Source organism: Perna viridis, chromosome 3 (assembly GCF_037379345.1).
Source record: "Perna viridis isolate PV_CMFRI_1.1 ecotype Kerala chromosome 3, ASM3737934v1, whole genome shotgun sequence".
Taxonomy (NCBI): Eukaryota; Metazoa; Mollusca; class Bivalvia; order Mytilida; family Mytilidae; genus Perna; species Perna viridis.
The window spans coordinates 33,103,006-33,122,001 of NC_142447.1; the positions used below are offsets into that span (position 1 = coordinate 33,103,006).

An 18,996-nucleotide genomic window follows, 5' to 3' on the forward strand; every position below is an offset into this window, starting at 1 on the left:
ATAGTTTTTGCATCGAATTCATATTTAATTTAAGACTGATGTGCAGTAACACTATATTCTCTTCGATTTGGCAATTGGAACTCCTCAGCCTTTCTTGTTACATAGAATAAAAACCTCAAAGGCACTAGGCAGAAGAATCTGTCTGGAATTTGTCTGATCAGATTCCAAAACCATATTTAAACAGGTTAAATTTTTCACCATTTCTTTTTTCTTAGTTCCTCGCTTTGCGTCAAATTCTCAGAGGAGTTATTGTTCTTTATTTCTACTGATATCAAACTAAATTTTTTGTGCCATCTGGAGGATGGAACTACTTCGAATTGTGCATTACTACAGTTCTGACAATTTTTTTCAGGAAGAAATTCTCTTTTCTGCATCAAAGGCTATTTTATAGTGTATTGGAAATGGCCAAGTAGTTCTGATTATATGATATGGTTGTTTTATCCACTTCATGGACAGCTAGATATTTTGTGATTTCACACCATAAACAATGAGATAAAAATGAAAAATCATCTTTGCAATTGGTTGTGTGATTGTGTCATATTGTCTTCAACTTTCATTATTGGTCAAAAGCGAAACTGTAATGCTTCTTCAATGGTTCTCCCGTAACAACTTGTGACATCTTAGATTGAAGATCACAAGCACTTTAGCCATGACAGATGCCAAATGACAAGCCGCCAAATATTTCAAAGAAATCATAGAGAAAAAAGGTTTTATAATAAGTGAAATCAGATTATTGCAAGATAGCAAATCACTTTATTTAATTTCAACATCATAACAAACTCCAACAAGCTCATCTGTTATTATTATGAAATTATATAATTTGAGTTGAAATTTTGTGATATTCAACTTTCACTTAGAATGAAACCTTTCAGTAGCAATCATTCATAATCCATAGATGAATAGCCAGATAAGGATGTTCTGTATCAAATCATTGTTAAAAATACACTACTGATTTCATCATACATGATAAAATATCTAAAATTATGCAATGAAAGATGGTTAGATAGAGAAGAATTGTGCAATTCAGCAAGGAGAGATCTACCATCATAGATATGACAGTTATCTCAACAATAATGATGAATATGTTATTACACACAAAGATGCAAAAATCCTAGCATGCTATTTTGAAATTTCTATCCAAAAATATCCTTAACAGTATAAATGGAATTTAAAAGGAATTACATTATAGATAAGTTCTCCTTCTAAATTTTTTCGTAGTATTATACACATATATTAGTCCTGTTTTTCTGACTCTCTTTTTGATAAAATCAACAAATTACTTAATTACAATCACCAAACATGAATCAAGATTCTTTTTTATGAAAATCAACATAATATTAGAATATAAAACAAACATTACACATTAAACAACAACCTTAAGACCAAACATATTATATTTGTAACTTGTACAATGTTTTGCCTTGGAAAAGAATAACCCAATTATCAAAGCAACAATGGCCTGTGGCAATTGTATATAAAGGACTCTTTTTTTTTAATAGTAGTGAGTTTACATGTAAGTTCTGAGGAATTTCAGAAAGAATGTGTGCCTCACTATATGTGACTTGGTTGATATTCAGAGAACTGGTGTTAAAAAACCATACACACTCACACACAAGAATAACTTCTACTAAAGAACTCAATTCTTCAAATGTCTACCTTAATTCTACCAACAGCCTCTTGTGCTTGCATCATCCTCATGGCCTTTGAGGGTTGTCCCTCAGAAATCAGCTGAGTAGAACCCAAATAACGAGCTCGGAACAACACACCCTCTATCAAAACTGATGGATTTTCAGGATCATAAATGGAAGCTGGAAATACAGAATAATACTGATATTAGCAACATGTTTTATGTACAATTCATTTAGTTTTGATAGTTTGTATATCTAAATATAAGTGGTACTATGCTCCAACTAGTGAAACAAAGGTAAGTACACAGGCAAAATTATTTCACGTGATTTTCACACTAATTTCACATGATTTTCACCTGAATTGAGCAAATAAACTAAGTGACAGAGTTCACCTGAAATTCAGGTGAATGGAGCCTTCACGTGAAATTCACACGAAATGTTCAGATGAAATTCGTGTTTAGTGAATTTCTCGTGAAAATCATGTAAATTTCATGCGAATTTCACATGAATTTCATGTGAAAAATATTTCCCTGTGTAGTAACATTATAAATCTATATTACAACATATACAAACTATAATGTATATCTGCAGTAATATCTGAACATTACCAATGGAACATTTTTCCAAGAAAATTCAAAATGTGTTATTTTACTCTTCTTTTCAAAAGATGATGTTAATGTACTGTGAAACTCAGTCATGTTAAATTGATGAGGGTTTATTTTGGTATTGAAACCACAGAATTTATGAACTAATTAACTCAGTCCTATTCACTCACAAAAAATATAAGCCTCAATCAATGTTTTTTTGCAAAGTTTGTGAGTGAATCAGGATGAATTTAACTTTAAAAATACGAACTTATGGTCAATACTTTCAGTTTTTATCCAGTCACAAAACAAATTTTCATAGCAATGAAATTGAAATTATTTTTTACAAAAGGTAATATTGATCCTGTTTAAGCAAACAGAAAAATCAATGTTCTAATAAAAAGAAAGAAAACAAATAATCACAAAAGTAGAACTTTGTGCTATGTGAGTTGCACTTTTATTTGAAAATATACTTCCTAAGAAGTATTAGTAAAAAAAAAACAAAAGAAATGAAGCAAATAAAACCAATCACCTGTATTTTCTGGGGTCAAAATAAATATTATCAAAAAGGATCCAAGATTTTTACTAAACAGGATGAAATTTTAATTGTAATTTTCTGATTCAATTGTATTTCAAGATTACAAGAAAAATTGTGCATTTTCTCACCTCTCATAATCCCGACGTCTAAGACTATGAATAATCATCAATTAAAAGATAATGAAATCATGATAAAACATCTGTGATGCAACATACTTTCAAGTTAATTTTAACAAAAACTACATTCATCTATTACTTCAATTATTCTGACCCCTCTGTATATATAACAAATGAAAGGTAAAAAATAAAGTCACCTTACAGATATATACTACCTAAATGATTGAAAATAAAATGCTTCACAAGCACAGTTCGATATGACTGCAGAGGTCTAACCCTGAACATTAGGGGATAAAAATGGACATGTAAAGCTCTGAACTTGAATTGTAATTAAATTTTTGACACAGCATTAGATTCTAAACAAAATAAAATAGTCAAGAAACTTAAAAATTAGCAGTTAGACATACAACTAAGCAGTTAGTACTAAAGTTGTAAGAAATAATAATTCCAGCAATTTCTAGGTCCCTGTTTGGTTCTTGAGTCTTAAATCTAACAGCCTACACCCATCAAAGCATTCAATTATGATGTTTAGTAGTTCCATAAAGAACAATACACTTATACTTGAGTTTTATATTAATTTTTGAAAAGAAATACTTGTTTTGGTCCATTTTGACCCCAAATTTCTAGAGATGATTGAGCCATAACCCCTAAATCAATACAAACTTTCCTTAAGTGATATATTTTTTGCCACATTCTATTCAAGACCAACCAACAGATATTAAAATAACTGCACCAAAACCAAGTTTCTACAGCCAAAGACAATAACATAGATGACGACAGTGCTATACCATTATAAGACCACAAAAATTTTTGTGGTTGTATAAAAATTGCTGCCACATCCTTTCATGCATTTGTAAAATTAAAAACCTAAACCTACTGCCCTTACAAAATGTGAACAGGTAAGGGTTACCAAATGCCAAGTAATTTTCTGATTCTAACATGCAAATGAAAAGAATTAACATGCAATACTCAGGGGCGAGGCATGACTGGGAATATGTGCTCATGTAGAGGAAGACTTAAAAGGTTGCATTAAATTTGAATTACTCAGTACTGTCAATATCTTATATTTAATTTCCTAATTAAGTAAAAGATTTGATTTTTACCATCAACAAATCTAGATTTTTAGTTGGTTTGAAATCTGCTTCAGCAATAATAAGACCACAAGGAAGTATTTACCAACAGTAATAAATATCTATAAAAGTTAATTATGATGATCCAGACTTTTTAACACTGTAGGAATGAGACCTTTTCCAGTTTCAGGATTATACACGTCAAATTATGAAATCAATTTCAGTTTCTTTTCAATTTTAAATTTATTAAGTGAACTAATTCCATTAAATACCATTTATGAAACTACAAGACTTGATGGAAGAAAGATCAATAGTTTAAAGGGATGGATCAACTGTTTCTGAATTTTGCCATTGTTTTACATTCCCAGTAATGTTTCACCTCAAACCTGTTATTTTTCTAAACATTTCTGATCAAATAAGGAAAACCAAATTTCAAATGCAAGCAAAAAAGCAACCATAAAATTCCATGCTTTTTGTATTAGTAACACAACTTACCAAAATATGTTTAAATTGTTAGTAGATGAATCAGGTTGCATGTAAATAAATGATAGAATTCATCATCAGTGTCATTGCAGCATTATTGTAATTGTTCAACTTTCTTATATTTATTTTATGTTAAAAAGTTTATATGGCTACAACAGAATATCTGTGCTGGAATTATCATGCAATAACACAGTAAGGTTAGGAGAATTTAGACTACATAAATATTCCTTAAAAATGGATAAAATAGTTCAATTCAATATTAATCATCAAGGCTGTCAAATTATAAATGAATGCTGTATCATTAACAGGTTTATAAACATACAGTTAAAGAAAAGAAATGTACAAATTTTCACATGTATTTAAAAAATGAGAAAACATACTTTTGCAATAAAGCCCAAGCAAGTAACTGCTATAAACTTCTAAAATATCATATAGGGTAAAACCATAAAAAGTAATGTGTGTGATTAAAGCCACTAAGTACAACTATTAAGTGTAAGTAAAAAATTCTACTCAAAATACATGAAATAGAATACTTAGTCTAATATATATATATATATATATGTATATATATTGAATTGAATGACTGTATGCATCTATGTTAAGCAGTACAACAAAAGTTAAGATTAGAATTTTGTTTAAGTGTAAAAGATTATAGCCTGTGTTTCAATATCAATTAAGCACACTGCTGCAGAAATAGATTTCACTCAAATATTAACACCAATTATTAAGAGTTATCAAACATTTGTGATATATTCTATGGGGTTTTCATACATAGTTCAGTTTATTACTCTATAAGATTGAAAAGCTATGCAGTGTCGTTATTGACAATGACAGACCTGCAAAAATATGCATTGAAACAATAAACTGTTTTTGACATATTCAAAGCATGGAACATTAAACTCCTTTAGCAGAATTTTCCTAAAAGATCCTTTATAGAAAAGCCTACTACCAGTAACAGCAAAAAACAAACTTTTTATAACAAAAGGTTGGAAGAGACTAAGACTTCTAGTACTTGACACTGCCCTACTTTAGAACTCAGAAGTCTTACAAAAGGGGTCTAATAACTCTAATCATAAAATATACATAGATACTGATGACAAACTATAAACATGAAGGAAGGATATATAACAAGCTTCATGAGGGATTTAGTTATATCTTTAAGTGCAATACCCATACCAAAAGTTTCCACAAAAACCTAATCTTAATTGGGTTTGTAACATGGCATTAAGTATATAATCAGTATACGAAATATCATCTGGACACTTCACAAATGACACTAATATCAAATAAAAGTAACAAGTGGTTGCCTAGTAACAAGTAAAATAACAATAGCTCTTTAATAGATTTCACAAAAAGTCACAAGTTCATTTTATATTTTTATACAAATAAACTACAAAAGATTCAAATAACTTTTATAGCATTTCAATGAAAAAATGTATCATATCGGGTCTTTCAAATAATCCCAAAGGTACTATTTGAGAAGGAAAAAAAACCTTAAGATTTATTTATTAAAACCAGTAGCAATGAAAGCTGACATATGCTTAGATACATTTTCAAAACTTCAAATTCTTTTCACCAAATGAATTATGATATTAAAATTGTATCGTAAACATGACCATTTTTAATTTATCATCTTCATGTGACAGCCTTTACATTAGCAATGTTGCTATTAACCCTGTACAACTGTGATAATGATTAGCTGGATTTCCAATCAATGTTCAGTATTTCTTTCAAATTGCTACATTCATACACATTTCAATTATAAAGAAATTTAAATACCAAAACCACTGGTTACTTTTATCACTCTGCATGAAAAAGTAAAAAAAAAATATAAGGAAAGTAATTTTTGTCTACTGTAACTGTAACCTCACCGACACAACAACTGAAGCATGAAGCTAAAGTTAATCAGAATAGACAAAAATTGGATATCTTACATGACTGCCTCTCACCTTCTTTGGCACGAGATCGGCGTTTCTCAGCCTATAAAGACATCAATAGCAATGTTATTATCAATTGTGTTGATTGTTTTATTAACATAGTACTTAACTCTAAATTAATTACAGTTCTTACATCACAAGACATTATCAAACCAATTTCATGTTACCTGCAATAGAATATAAAGATGTCATTCGTTACTCCCAAATGTATTCAGAAACTGTATATTTCTGAAAAAAACCACAAGATTGCTACACACAGCCATATGTCCCCCACTACTTCAAAAAAAAGTTCAAACATAAAAGCTCCATAACTCCTGTAAAATATCAAATTTGTCAAAACAAAATTTTGGGAAATAAGATCAGCTACATATGATGACTATCAATCCTACAAAATTTGAACAAAGTTCGCCAAGCTGTTTCTGAGGAGTTGTGTCCACGAAGTGTTCCTATAGTTAATATGTATAAATTCAAAAAGTCCCCTAACTTCTGCTGAATTTGTCAAATCAAAATGGTGGCGCAATATGATCAACTACATATGGTGCCTCATAATCATACAAAATTTGAAAAAAAAATTTGTTAAAAAAGAGTTGCATCCACAAAGTGTCTCTATAGTATAGAATGTACATATTCAACAAAGTCCCAAAACTCCTGTTACATTTGTTGTTCAAAATGGCAGCTCAATATAATCAACTATATATGGTAACTAAAAATCCTACAAAATTAGAACAAAATTTGTCATGTGGCTTCCGAGGAGTTGCATCCACAAATGTAACCTGATGGACGGACACCAGTACTTCTATGTCCCTTTCCATGAAGTGGCAGGAGACAAAAACCTAGCTTTCATTAGGTAAAGAGTACAGTGTGATCTGTAACTGAATTTCAGGATGAATATGTAAGGAGCAGGCAACAATGATAGTATCAGCTCTTATGAGAATAAGACAAAATCTCCAACTACCATTAATTAAGTAACAGTCTTTACAAAAATTAGACAAGAAGTGATTCATGCATATTGAAAACCCACCAAGTTCACTTTTAATTTTTCATTCAGAAACATAACCAGTCAGACATTGTACTTTTGATATTAAAATCAAATAGATTGTGTAGGAAATTTGCAATTTTGACAATTTTGCAAGATGTTTTCTCAAAAATATAGATCTGTATACAGAAAGGATTATAGTTACCTAGAAATATGGTATAGGTAGATGAACAAGAGGCACCCAGGAGCCTGAATTGCTCACCTGGTTTAATTTTGGCCTTTCAAGAGTTGTCCCACAATTTTGACTCCATTTGATTCATTAGAGACTTTTGTAAGCCTTATAATAAAGATAATTTCAGCAATGAAAGCTATTAGCTAAACCTAACAGATTTGGAGATGTATGCAAAAATCTGCTGTCTGATCCCAATGTTCTATTTTCAGTAACAGCAGCCATGTTTTTTAACAGATAAAAAATCCAAACAGTCATTGTGTTAAGGATACACTATAAAAAAAACCATTGAATTCGGTAGAGTAGTTTCTGAGTAGATTTTTTTAAGTAATAACATCAAAATCAGCAAAAAACGTCCAAAAAGGGCAATAACTCCAACATGGATCAACAGATTTTCACCAAAATTTGACCACAGATAGATCTCATCATGCTAAATACTTTTACCCAATGTCAGAATTTGGTTAAACCTAACTGTTTTGGAGATTTATGCAAAAATCTGCTGTCTGACCCCAATGTTCTATTTTAAGTAATGGCGGCCATGTTTTTTAACTGATCAAAAATCCAAGCGATCTTTTTGTGCAGGATACTCTAAGGAACAACCATCTTACGTTTCATCCAAATCCATTCAGTAGTTTCAGAGGAGAAGATGTTTGAAGAAAGTGTTAATGACTACGATGACGACGGACGCCAAGTGATGGCAATAGCTCACCTGGCCATAGGCCAGGTGAGCTACAAAATCATTGTTTGTTTTGTGGGTTTTTCTATAAGATGAAACACCTCTATCATAGGCAGTGTCTGAATTTTATATGGAACAGTATTTAGTCATGAGCAATATTAAAGCTTGAAACATCAGAAGGATAAATTATGTTGTGAAATTATAGGACAGTAATAAATATAGGTAAAAGCAGACTCAAGAAATCAAACTGAATCATATCAACTTCATGCACAAGTCATTTATCAGAATAAAAACATTTTAAAAAATCAGAACAAGTGAAAAATAACTCAATATACTGTGAAAGTATTTTTGTTCATGAGGGACCAATTTTCGAGGTTTTCATGGGTTGGGTAAACCATGAAATTTGTTTCCCAATGAATAGGAAATACTTTATTCATTTGTAAGGTAGAGTTAGAAAATTCACAAATTCAAGAATCTACCAACTGATAATTTTTCCTCAAACCACGTAAATTGGTACCCACAAATAAAAGTACCTTCACAGTAAGTGAAAAAAAGGTGATCAGTTATATATAACACAGCATTTTAAATTTGATCAAAATGAACATGTACACGAAATTATGTTCAGAAATGAGAACTTTACACAGAAATGCTACTGAGAAGAAGTACGTTCCTTTTCATTTTTCTATTTAGTATTTGAGAAGGTCCATCAATAAGATTACCAATACTAATATAGTGATATTGACTTTGTGACTGACCATGCACAAGTTGTAACAGTTGATTCTCATGCCTGACTTTTTACCTGAGCTGTTCTATTTACCGGAGGTTGTGTCAATTCAGGAATGTCAACATTCTGATCTTTTTGATACTGCTTTTGAAGAAGTTGGTCCGTTTCTTCATCGGTATCATAATCTATAAAAACAAACATTCTCTAAATATAACAAAAGAATATTTCAAACTAGTAACGACAAAATAAGTATTCAACTTCAGTTTAGTACCTTAGAATAGTGAGGCTATGCATCATAAAATTAACAAGTCTACTGTCGCTATAGAAGAATGTTGTTATATTTTTTTACATCAAAATGTTGCTTAAGCAAGTAGTCTCATCATTCTTCATTGAAACAAATGACATGCCTACCATGCAGAGATCTAACACATGCACTATTTTGTTAATTGAAAATTTTCAAAAAAAGAATGAAACAATTAACAAACAAACCAACATACTGAAGATGCAAATCTATTAAAGAGTATTAACAAAATAATAAAACCTTAAGTACTCCTAAATACACATCAAAACCTACATTAACTCAGATTTCAAGCATGTTCATTATAAAGACACTTCAAACAATGCCCTCCTACATAAAGGTAAGTATCATTTAGGGATACATTGAGAGGAGTAATTATAAAGCACCTTCATGTCAAGTAACAAATTTACGAAACTTGATTTCCTAAAAATAAACCTGAAACCAAAAGCAGTCGAATCAGCCATGTTAAAACATTACATGCACAGTACCTCCTGGCTGTCTCTCCTTAACATAACTTGTTTTGGATGGACTTTCTTTGTCACTTCCATACTCAGAATCAGTCTCTGAACCTCGACTTGTCTTTTTTATTGAATATTCAACAGCATCTTTTTTCTCAAGATTATTAACGTGGTGATGATGGCCATTAGCCCCATTTACTCGGTGAGCTGGTTGATCAAATGAATCATCCTTGGGGACAGACACATATTTTTTGCCGCGCACTCGACGTGTGCTTTTAGAATCATTTTCCTCTTCATCATCTGAGTCATATCCTAAAACAAAAGAAGCATGCATGGTTTAACAGATCATGCTAAGGAAACAGAAACATAGCTATATACTTCTAGTTGCTAAGGATGCAGTTCACAGCAAGGTCAATCACCTCATTCCTGGAGTAAATGCATACAATTTGTTGGTATGATGCTATCAGATACATGTCTACTTTCCCTAAAAAATCTATATGAGTATAGGCCAACTTGAAAAATAAAAATCAATACCTTGGACAGTGACAGCTGGAAAGTCATTGAAATTTGAATGGACCTAATTATACCACTGCAATAATCAATACTAACTAACGGTATTAGATTTCCATTGTAATCATAGACCCTTACAATTTCTTGGATAATCTAAATAGATCAGATTCACAAAAGGATATCGCTTCCCTTTTCTTTGACTATAAACATGTTGAACTTTAGATGGATTATCTCCCCTTGCAAACATCTGACCAAGATCATCTTTCTGTGTGCTCATTCACATGATATCTAACTTTCATTTATTAGAATTCATTGAAAATTTAGGAAGAGATTAGGAAGTTAAAATAACATTTTTCAATAAGTTTTCAAAAAAAAAATTGAACACTCTATTTCAAATTTTTTTATTTCTTTTTTTTCGTTCTGAAGCAAATGACAAAATACATTACATTGTCTTTTGCATTCTAATTTGGTGTTTATACAGATCTGTGGTTTATTTGAAATAGAAAAGAAAATTTTATAAATTTGTCAAAAGACATCTCTGCTTATTTTAAGTCTTAAAAGAAGCTCTTCAAGCAATGGATCACAACACCATGCTAATACATGTATATAATTTCTTCTTTGAAATCATGTTCATGCTGATAACAGAGTAATTGCATACAATATATTCAGTGGGCCTTAGTAACATGCAGAATATCAATTTCTGCATTCTGTAAATGATACACAAAGCATTTGATAATCTTCATGTACATTATGTATAGTTAAAGCCTTAATTAAACAATTTTACCAGATAAAATGACTCATTAAAGTCTCATTATCAACCTTTTTCTTGGAATAAATCTGGTCTCTTAAGGTGAATCTTAGTTTTAATCAATAAACCAGTTCAATATCTACATGTATTACTTTACTATGAGATCTTTTTATCACATTCATTAATTTATAAAGTTTAATAAATGATACACTATAACAATTCGTGGTAAAGGCCTTATGAAGAAACATAAAATACTATTTAATAGCTTTCCATTTCTACAGAAAATAAAGGGTAAATGATCTTCCATGAACTGTACATTACCAGAGGTTTAACTATCGGTAGATTTCTTATCCTTTGAAAATGGATATAAAATCAAGAAGAATCTCAGTAATGTGTTTTAAGTCATAATTCAGTACCAAAACTTTTAGTCAATTTTTAGTTACCAATTTTTTCAGTACTGCAAAATTCAGTCAATTTCTTATACTACAAATTCCAATCATTCACCAATCCGGCAAATATTTTTTTAGCCACTATAGCCCACACAAATTCCTAACTAAAACCTCTTTTGCCATTTTTCGCAATATTCATATTATAATATGAATGTAAACAATGTGATATTCTTTCAATATGCGATTAAATATATCATACTGTATTAAAATACAAGATGAAACTTTGCTCAATTAGATAGGGTGTCTTTGCTACCTACCAAGTTTCAAGAAATAATTTTAAGTAGTTCCAGAGGAACTGCACTGACAAGTTGCTTCAGTAGTTTCATAGTTGAAAGGTTTTAACTCCAACAAAATTAGGGGATAAAAATTTACTGGAAAAATGCACAACTACATACGGTGTCATTGCTACAATACACCTTCCAAGATTCATGAAACTTTAAGTTTCAGAGGAGTTGCCATGACAAATCACGTAAAAGACAAATGGACAACAAAAACACAATAAGAATGTCTTCCCAGCACAGTAAGGGGAAACATGAAAATAAACACTTATAAAATTTCAGAAGGTACAAAAACATGTTATACCTAACCTATTTGACTGAAGAATTTAATAGAGTTTAGGGCCAAAAATATCAACCTCAGTCACTAAATTTTAAAAAAAAATCCATATTTCATACTCATATACTGTTCTACTTCATCTTTACACATCATTACTAAATGCTAAAGTACATACACACACATTGTTTAGCTATTCTATATCAAACCTATCACTATGTTGAAACAGTCATGCAAGTCAGGGTCAACCAAATACATCTAACTAATTACAAATATGATACAGCCACAATAATCTTGTGGACAGTTGCATATAGAATATTATAATATTTCTTATACATGTTTATGTATAATAGACATGATTTGGGGTTATTTAAATGAAATATAAACAAATAATTTTGAACTGATTTTACTTCAGAACTACCAACTTTCCTTGGTAAAAACGTCCCATTTCAAATACAAGAAACTACCAAAATAGAACTTTCAAATACATGTTCAGTATTCAAGATCCCTCTGTATTTGAAAATGTATTTCTTAAATAATATGTGACCATGAACTTTTACTTACTGACCCAAAAACAACTGGATGTGTTTCTTACAGAAAAAAAGCAGAAATGCATTAGGAAGATATGCCCCCGAAATCCTTATTCACAAAAAAAATGTTCTTCTTGCAAGTGCATATGACCTTGAACTTACTGTGACCTACTGACCCAAAAATCAATAGGTGTCTTTGAGGTTTTGAAAAATGATTATTTTCATACACAGGAAAAATTGCAACATATGTCTTTGAAAATGCCAGAAAAACATTTATTTGTCACATGTTTTTTTACATTTTAAGACTTGTGAAGTAATATATGTAAGAAGAAATAAACAAAAATCATAACGCAATTTTATTTTTTCCATAGGACTTCTGAAAAGAGCATGGTTTTCAAATGATTTTGGAAATCATGCTATTACAAGTTTCAACATGCACACAAACAAAACATTTCTATAATGCTCCTAACATACAGGAATGTTTCAACATTTTCAAAAATACGAAAACACATTATCAATTTATCCTGTGAAATGTAAAAAAAAATGTTTTCCCTGGTATCATTTTATTGTGATGTTTGTTGCTAAAATAACCAAAAAACTTGAATACAGAAAATGCCTCATTTAAACGTCTTTGAAAAGATTTGATGTAGTTGTTCATCAGCCATCACCTGTGTGACATATGGACAAAGAATGAACTGATGGGCATGATGATCACTATATATCCCCGACATGTGTACCATGGATACAGATCAACCATTACTCTATATTGCACAGAATATTAGAGTACCAGGATGGTTATTTTTTTTCTATCAGTGCTACATGTACAATGTACAACTACTTCTGGAATTTTACTCACCTTTAGGGGGATGGTAAAGCCTGCCACCTGATTTCTTGTAAGTCTGACCATCTAACAGCTTTGTATGTTCAATATCCTCATCTACTGATGAAATAAACATATATAGGTATATAGGTAAATTTTTATATCAAGTTTTTACTTGTTTTCTTATTTTTGCATTGTTAATGCTGTTTTTTTTTTTTTTATCACCAAAAATTCTTCCAAGATGAAAATCATTTATTACCTAACTAATTACCATAAAATGAATTCAAGAAGACTTTCATTCTGGAAGAAAATAAGAGAATACATGTCATTTGTAAATGATCAATAAATCATTTTAAAAAAATTCATTCTTTAAACTTTATTTCGGTGAAATGACAAACATACATATAACAACTCGTACACAAACTTAACAAAAGTATGTAAATAACAAATGTATGCTTTAAACTTTGGTTATAAATGTACTTCAAAAGATGTGTAGTGTAAATATTAATTTATTTGTATGTACAAAATAGGTAAATGTACAATTTTTGTTTATTTTATTTTTGTGTTTTATTTTTGCTTTTATGACTAATTTCCTAACTAACCAACCATAATATATGCACATTGTTTATAATGTCATAAATGATGTTTTCACATTCTCATGTAGTCAATTGTTGATATCACCACAATCAATGTAAGGAAGTAATCTACCAGTAAATTCATGATTGTATATTGTATGTAATTAAAATGTTTCTGCACACCTTTTTTTATGTTCTATATTGCTAATATTTAACAGTATAACTTATGAATAACTTCATGATTGTATTTCAATTACAGTTTAAAAAAAACTGAATGCATTTTGTAATGCATATACACATATCACAAGTATATTTCACAGATTTTGTATCGGCTGCCCCACTAGTTGAAAGTATTAATTAGTATCGTAGTTACATGTATTACATACAAGATGCATATTGAAAGAATGGTACATGTATATAAAGTTATATATTTTAGCTCATAGGCTAGGTTTTGTCCACAAAGTCAGAACCCTTCCCAACACTCAAAAATTTAGTCCCGTGAAAAATAGTCTTTACCATGGTATTAGCTTATTTTTGATAGACTTAAAATGATATGAAACAGAAAAGACTTTCAAGACTGGAGAAGAAACATAGTTGTTTTGGGGCCAGCTGCAGCCTACCAAGTGGTGTGAGGGTTTCCTCGTCATTCACTAAGACCCATGGGTGTCAGCCTTGAGCTGACATTTATTATCCCACTGGAGTTGTTGTGTTATATCTTTGACATACTAAGCATTTCCAGTTCGCTTATATTCATTGCTTTTTATTGCTTAATTGTTAAGTTTAGCTTATTATGCACTCAATCTGCAGGGGTGATAGAAATTGATTGACTAAAAATTCTGCAGCCTTGAGTGTATGAAGCCTAACCTTTGTCATGGATTTCACTATATATTCTTTCCTGTTCTGATGGATGATCAGTTTGCCTTAATTTCTCCTCCATTCTTTCTGATTCTCTGGAAAAGATATGTTTCAATGTTAATCTGTCTCCTACATAATCATTACACAGGCATATAAAGAAGAATCTATCAATTCTACTCTCAAATTATACTCTTCTTCTTCCTGCAGAGCTTATCAATGAAGATATACAAATTTAGAGCTCAGAATAACTCTTTCACAAATACTAATTTGCACCTTTTAACATAAGCAATTGGTCTTGCTACATAAATGTATGTTGAAACTTTAAGTATAAGACCCAGATAACAGCTGCAAGTAAAGAAGAACATTTTAGAGTAAATGTACATGTGATGTAGGCATATGAGTTATCCTGAATTTGATTTGTTGGACTGACTTAATTTTGCTTGAGTATAGCCTGAACACAGTAATGCTGTAAGAAAAGGAAATTCCCAAACTGCTTCAATCATACCAATACTGACCTCATAACCCAGACAGGTTCTATATCAGGTTCTTCTTCAGATTGTGATTTGTATGATGCCTGACGTTTGGTTGTCTGAATTGTACATTTAATGTCAGCTATTGCAAGATCAAGGGCTTCTCTTTTAGCCTTCAAGTCTTCCATTATAGCAGAAGCATCTATTTCCTTAGTTTTAGTACCATTTTCAAGATTGGATAACTTCTCATCAACTCCTTCACATTGTTTCTTTCTCAACATTGCTGTTGGAGATTTGTGTACACTGCTTGGAGGCCCATCTTCCATGTCACTTGTTTGGCTACTAGATAAACCATCTTCAACATTTGGCATTCCAAGATTAGACTTATCATCATCAGAAACAACACTTTCAACTTCAACACTATCACACTCTGTGTTTTCAGGTGAAAGTGAAAATGCTTTCTGGTCATCAGTACAAAAGCCATCATTAGTATTCAGTGGGATTTCTGTTAAAGTGTCCTCATTTAAACTTTGCAAGCTTTCAAGATTAGCAAGATCTTGTCGAATATTAACATTTTTTTCTGGTGAGGCATCCTGACTATTATCTTCATCAATGGGTAAACTCCCATTCATTTCATTTTTAGCTTTCTCTTCAGAACTTGAATAAGCTAATCTCATTCCAACATAGGAATCACCATCTTGAACACGAGAATATTTTACATAATCATATTCATTTTCAACATTTTTTGAGTTAATACCCTCAGTTACTTTTGAAGTCAAATTCTCCATCTCATTAACTCCTTTAGAATCTTCTTTGTGACAAGGCTTTATAAAATGAGGTTGGATTGCACACTCTGGGACATCAGGATACTGTTGTTTTGAGGGAATATCTCTATCTGAACTAGAACCCTCCCTATCACTGCCACTGTCACCTACACGACAAGCAACACCAGGAGATTTTTTACGTATTTTAGGTTTTGCCCCTTGTGAGCTATACTTAATGAGATTATCTAGGTCCTTATTGTAACTTTTGACTTCCCCTACACATGGAATATTATTCCTGATTTCTAAACCATTTCGTTTTTGAATTGACTCATGGTTTTTATTTTCCTTTTCTAACTTTATATTCAATAACTGATTGTCTATCAAGTTTTCTGACAGCACATCCTCTTTCATCTTTCTTAAATCAATGTTTAATCTATTTGTGTCAGACTCACTTAATGTTTTCAACTGATTCCCGTTTAAGTTTTTAACAAAGTGCTCACTATTTTTTGGTGTCAGATCTTGAAAGTTAATTTGATTTGTTATTTCATCTTGCTGATACATGTCCATAACATCAGGTGGTAGTGAATCAGCACTGTCTTCACTTTCATGTCTTGAGAGGCCAGTGCTCTCTAGTCCATCTAGTAAATTCTGATAAGACACAGAGCTTAGTTCACTTGGATGACGAGAACTCTCCTCTTCAAACTGTACTTCAAGACTTAGGTTATCTCCAGAATCACTACTTGGGGAAATGGGACGTAAATAATCAATACCACAAGCACCTACAGATTCTGGGTGGCAACTATTTTCAGCATCAGAGTTAGCATTGTCCTCGTTGTCGGACATTGTTTTTTGAATACTTTTTATAAACACATCTACAATTTTCTGAAACCATTATCTGGAAAATAGGGATGTTAGAAAATAAACACATGGATAAAATCATTTAAATGTTAATATCTTATATTAACTTTAATAATGCAAGTTCCGACGGTCTCTGGCATATATCGGCAGTTATAATTTTAAGCAATTTACAGATATCTACAGGTGGTAAAAATTTGTCATTCCTGTCTTTTTTTTTTAGGAAGCTTGGGTTTTAAAAAATGTGTAACCTGCTCTGGAATGGATTCATACCATATGACTATTATTATTATACAAATATACGATACAGATTAAATAAAAGAATTTACAATAATGTCTTCTGGACCAGTATATTATATTTTAAGTGCTGAAAGGAATGACCAGTACTTTTATTGTTTGTAATGTCTTTAATATTGTAAATTCAAATATTATTAAATGCATTAATTACTGTAAGCATATTAATTTTCTTGGTTGCTAATTTTTGCGGATTCTGTTAAATGACCAGATTCATGGGTATCAATTTTCGCGATTTCAAAAATGATTAGCGTTATATAGTGTTAACAATGTCATTTTGTGGGTAATATTTTTCTGTTCACCGCAAAAATTAGTACATTGAAAAAATTAATATGTTTACAGTATTGGGATTTGGTCATCTACTTCATTTTTTCTGGATTTTTTGTAATTTTGAGAAATATTTCTCATCAATAAAGATACAAGAAAATGTAATAATATAGCAATGTGAGTTTTTATCATTGTGATTTCTAGTGAAGACACATTTTTCACAGTAATTCAATCAATGCAATAATTTCTGAATTTACAGTATACATAAATACATGTACACATGGGATTGTCAGTTCAATATGTATGATTCATGTCAGTGTTTTGACTTATCCTAACAACTATTTATAATTCCTTCTCTACCTCCACTTTAATATTATTTTTGCATTGATTTTGCAGTGATTGGGATTACCATGCACCATAGTCCCATTTCCTCTTACAAGGGCGCATTGAGTAACTAATGTGTCACGTCGTGTGCGCACATAGTTTCCATTATTGATGTTGGAGTGTTGTCCACTACTTGTGATAGTAAAAAAGGCATGAATGTGTCTTTTAGCAATGTTTTATTAGCTGCAGTCGGATGTTTTGAGGTATCGGTATTGCATTGCACATGTAAAAACATGGAGGCTATTAAAATATAGTGCGTTTTCTTTTTGCCTTTCTTCAAACCAATGTTTTGTCCATAGATATGAACAATGACTATAAAATAGAGCAAACATGACACACTTTTTGTTAAGAAAATTTAACATTTTCACATAAAAATGTTCCACTGAAAAAGTTGGTTTGATGAGTGTAAAACGAAAGTAAAAGTAGAGAAAATGGCTATTTATAGTTCAAGACTACTTTTCTGTCCAATTTTCGTGGACTAACCCTACTTTTTTTGCAGGAAATTATTTTTTGACATGTCCTTAGAAAGCTTAGAAAGTTTTATTGAATCAATTTACATATTTTTTTAAAATCCTAAACATATGCACTTCACTATAGAAGTCTATGGGAATATTAATACAATACTGAGACCGAGAGGTATCAGTCTTGTATTACATATTCCTGAGCGGGTGTACATCAAAACATGGCAGCTAAAAATATAGTGTGCTTCTTTTTTGCTTTTTCCTGTTCTTGTTTCTTGGCAAATGACTATCATTTTTCATCACAAGTACAGGGTAAATATCAATCTATGACACAAAAAAATTTTTCTTGAGAAAAACAGTATTTTCATGAAAAATAATGCTTCAGAAAAGGGGTCTATTTTATGAACTCAAAATAAAAGTGAAAGTAGAAAAGTCTATTTTTAGTTTGACCTGTCTTGGTGTACCAAAGTTTGTGCCTTGTTTTTCTAAAATGGACCTAAAAATTATTTTTGACATTTCCTTAATTGAAAAACATGGTCAAGAGTTAGATTGCTTCTTGTCTATTTTTTAAAAAATCATGAAAATTTAAGGTTTACTATAGAAGCCTATGGGGCAAAGAATACAAGACTGAGACCTTGATCGCCATGTTTTCAAGGGGCTTTGAAGACTGGGGAATGAAACAGTCCTTTATCGATTTTTTAGATTACATATTCTTTGATCGCTTACGCGTTTCAAAGAATAAACA

The 18,996-nt window shown here is 31.0% G+C and overlaps 1 protein-coding gene across 10 annotated transcripts in view; it reads right to left on the reverse strand.

Moving 5' to 3' along the window:
- Window positions 1–18,996, reverse strand: part of LOC148621928 (uncharacterized) — a 74,371-nt gene that overhangs the window by 46,654 nt on the left and 8,721 nt on the right. Inside the window, exons 2-8 of one of the 10 annotated variants that reach the window (XM_088576786.1) lie at window positions 15,272–16,885; window positions 14,766–14,851; window positions 13,363–13,443; window positions 9,748–10,029; window positions 9,037–9,146; window positions 6,369–6,399; window positions 1,657–1,808 (exon numbers count right to left, since the gene is read on the reverse strand). In XM_088576786.1, coding sequence (XP_088432912.1) covers window positions 1,657–1,808; window positions 6,369–6,399; window positions 9,037–9,146; window positions 9,748–10,029; window positions 13,363–13,443; window positions 14,766–14,851; window positions 15,272–16,833 — 2,304 coding nt within the window. In that variant the 5' untranslated portion in view covers window positions 16,834–16,885. Of the gene's footprint in view, window positions 1–1,656; window positions 1,809–6,353; window positions 6,400–9,036; window positions 9,147–9,747; window positions 10,030–13,362; window positions 13,447–14,765; window positions 14,852–15,271; window positions 16,886–18,996 lie in introns of all 10 variants that reach the window. The other 9 variants (XM_088576791.1, XM_088576788.1, XM_088576790.1 and 6 more) reach the window with 9 other exon arrangements.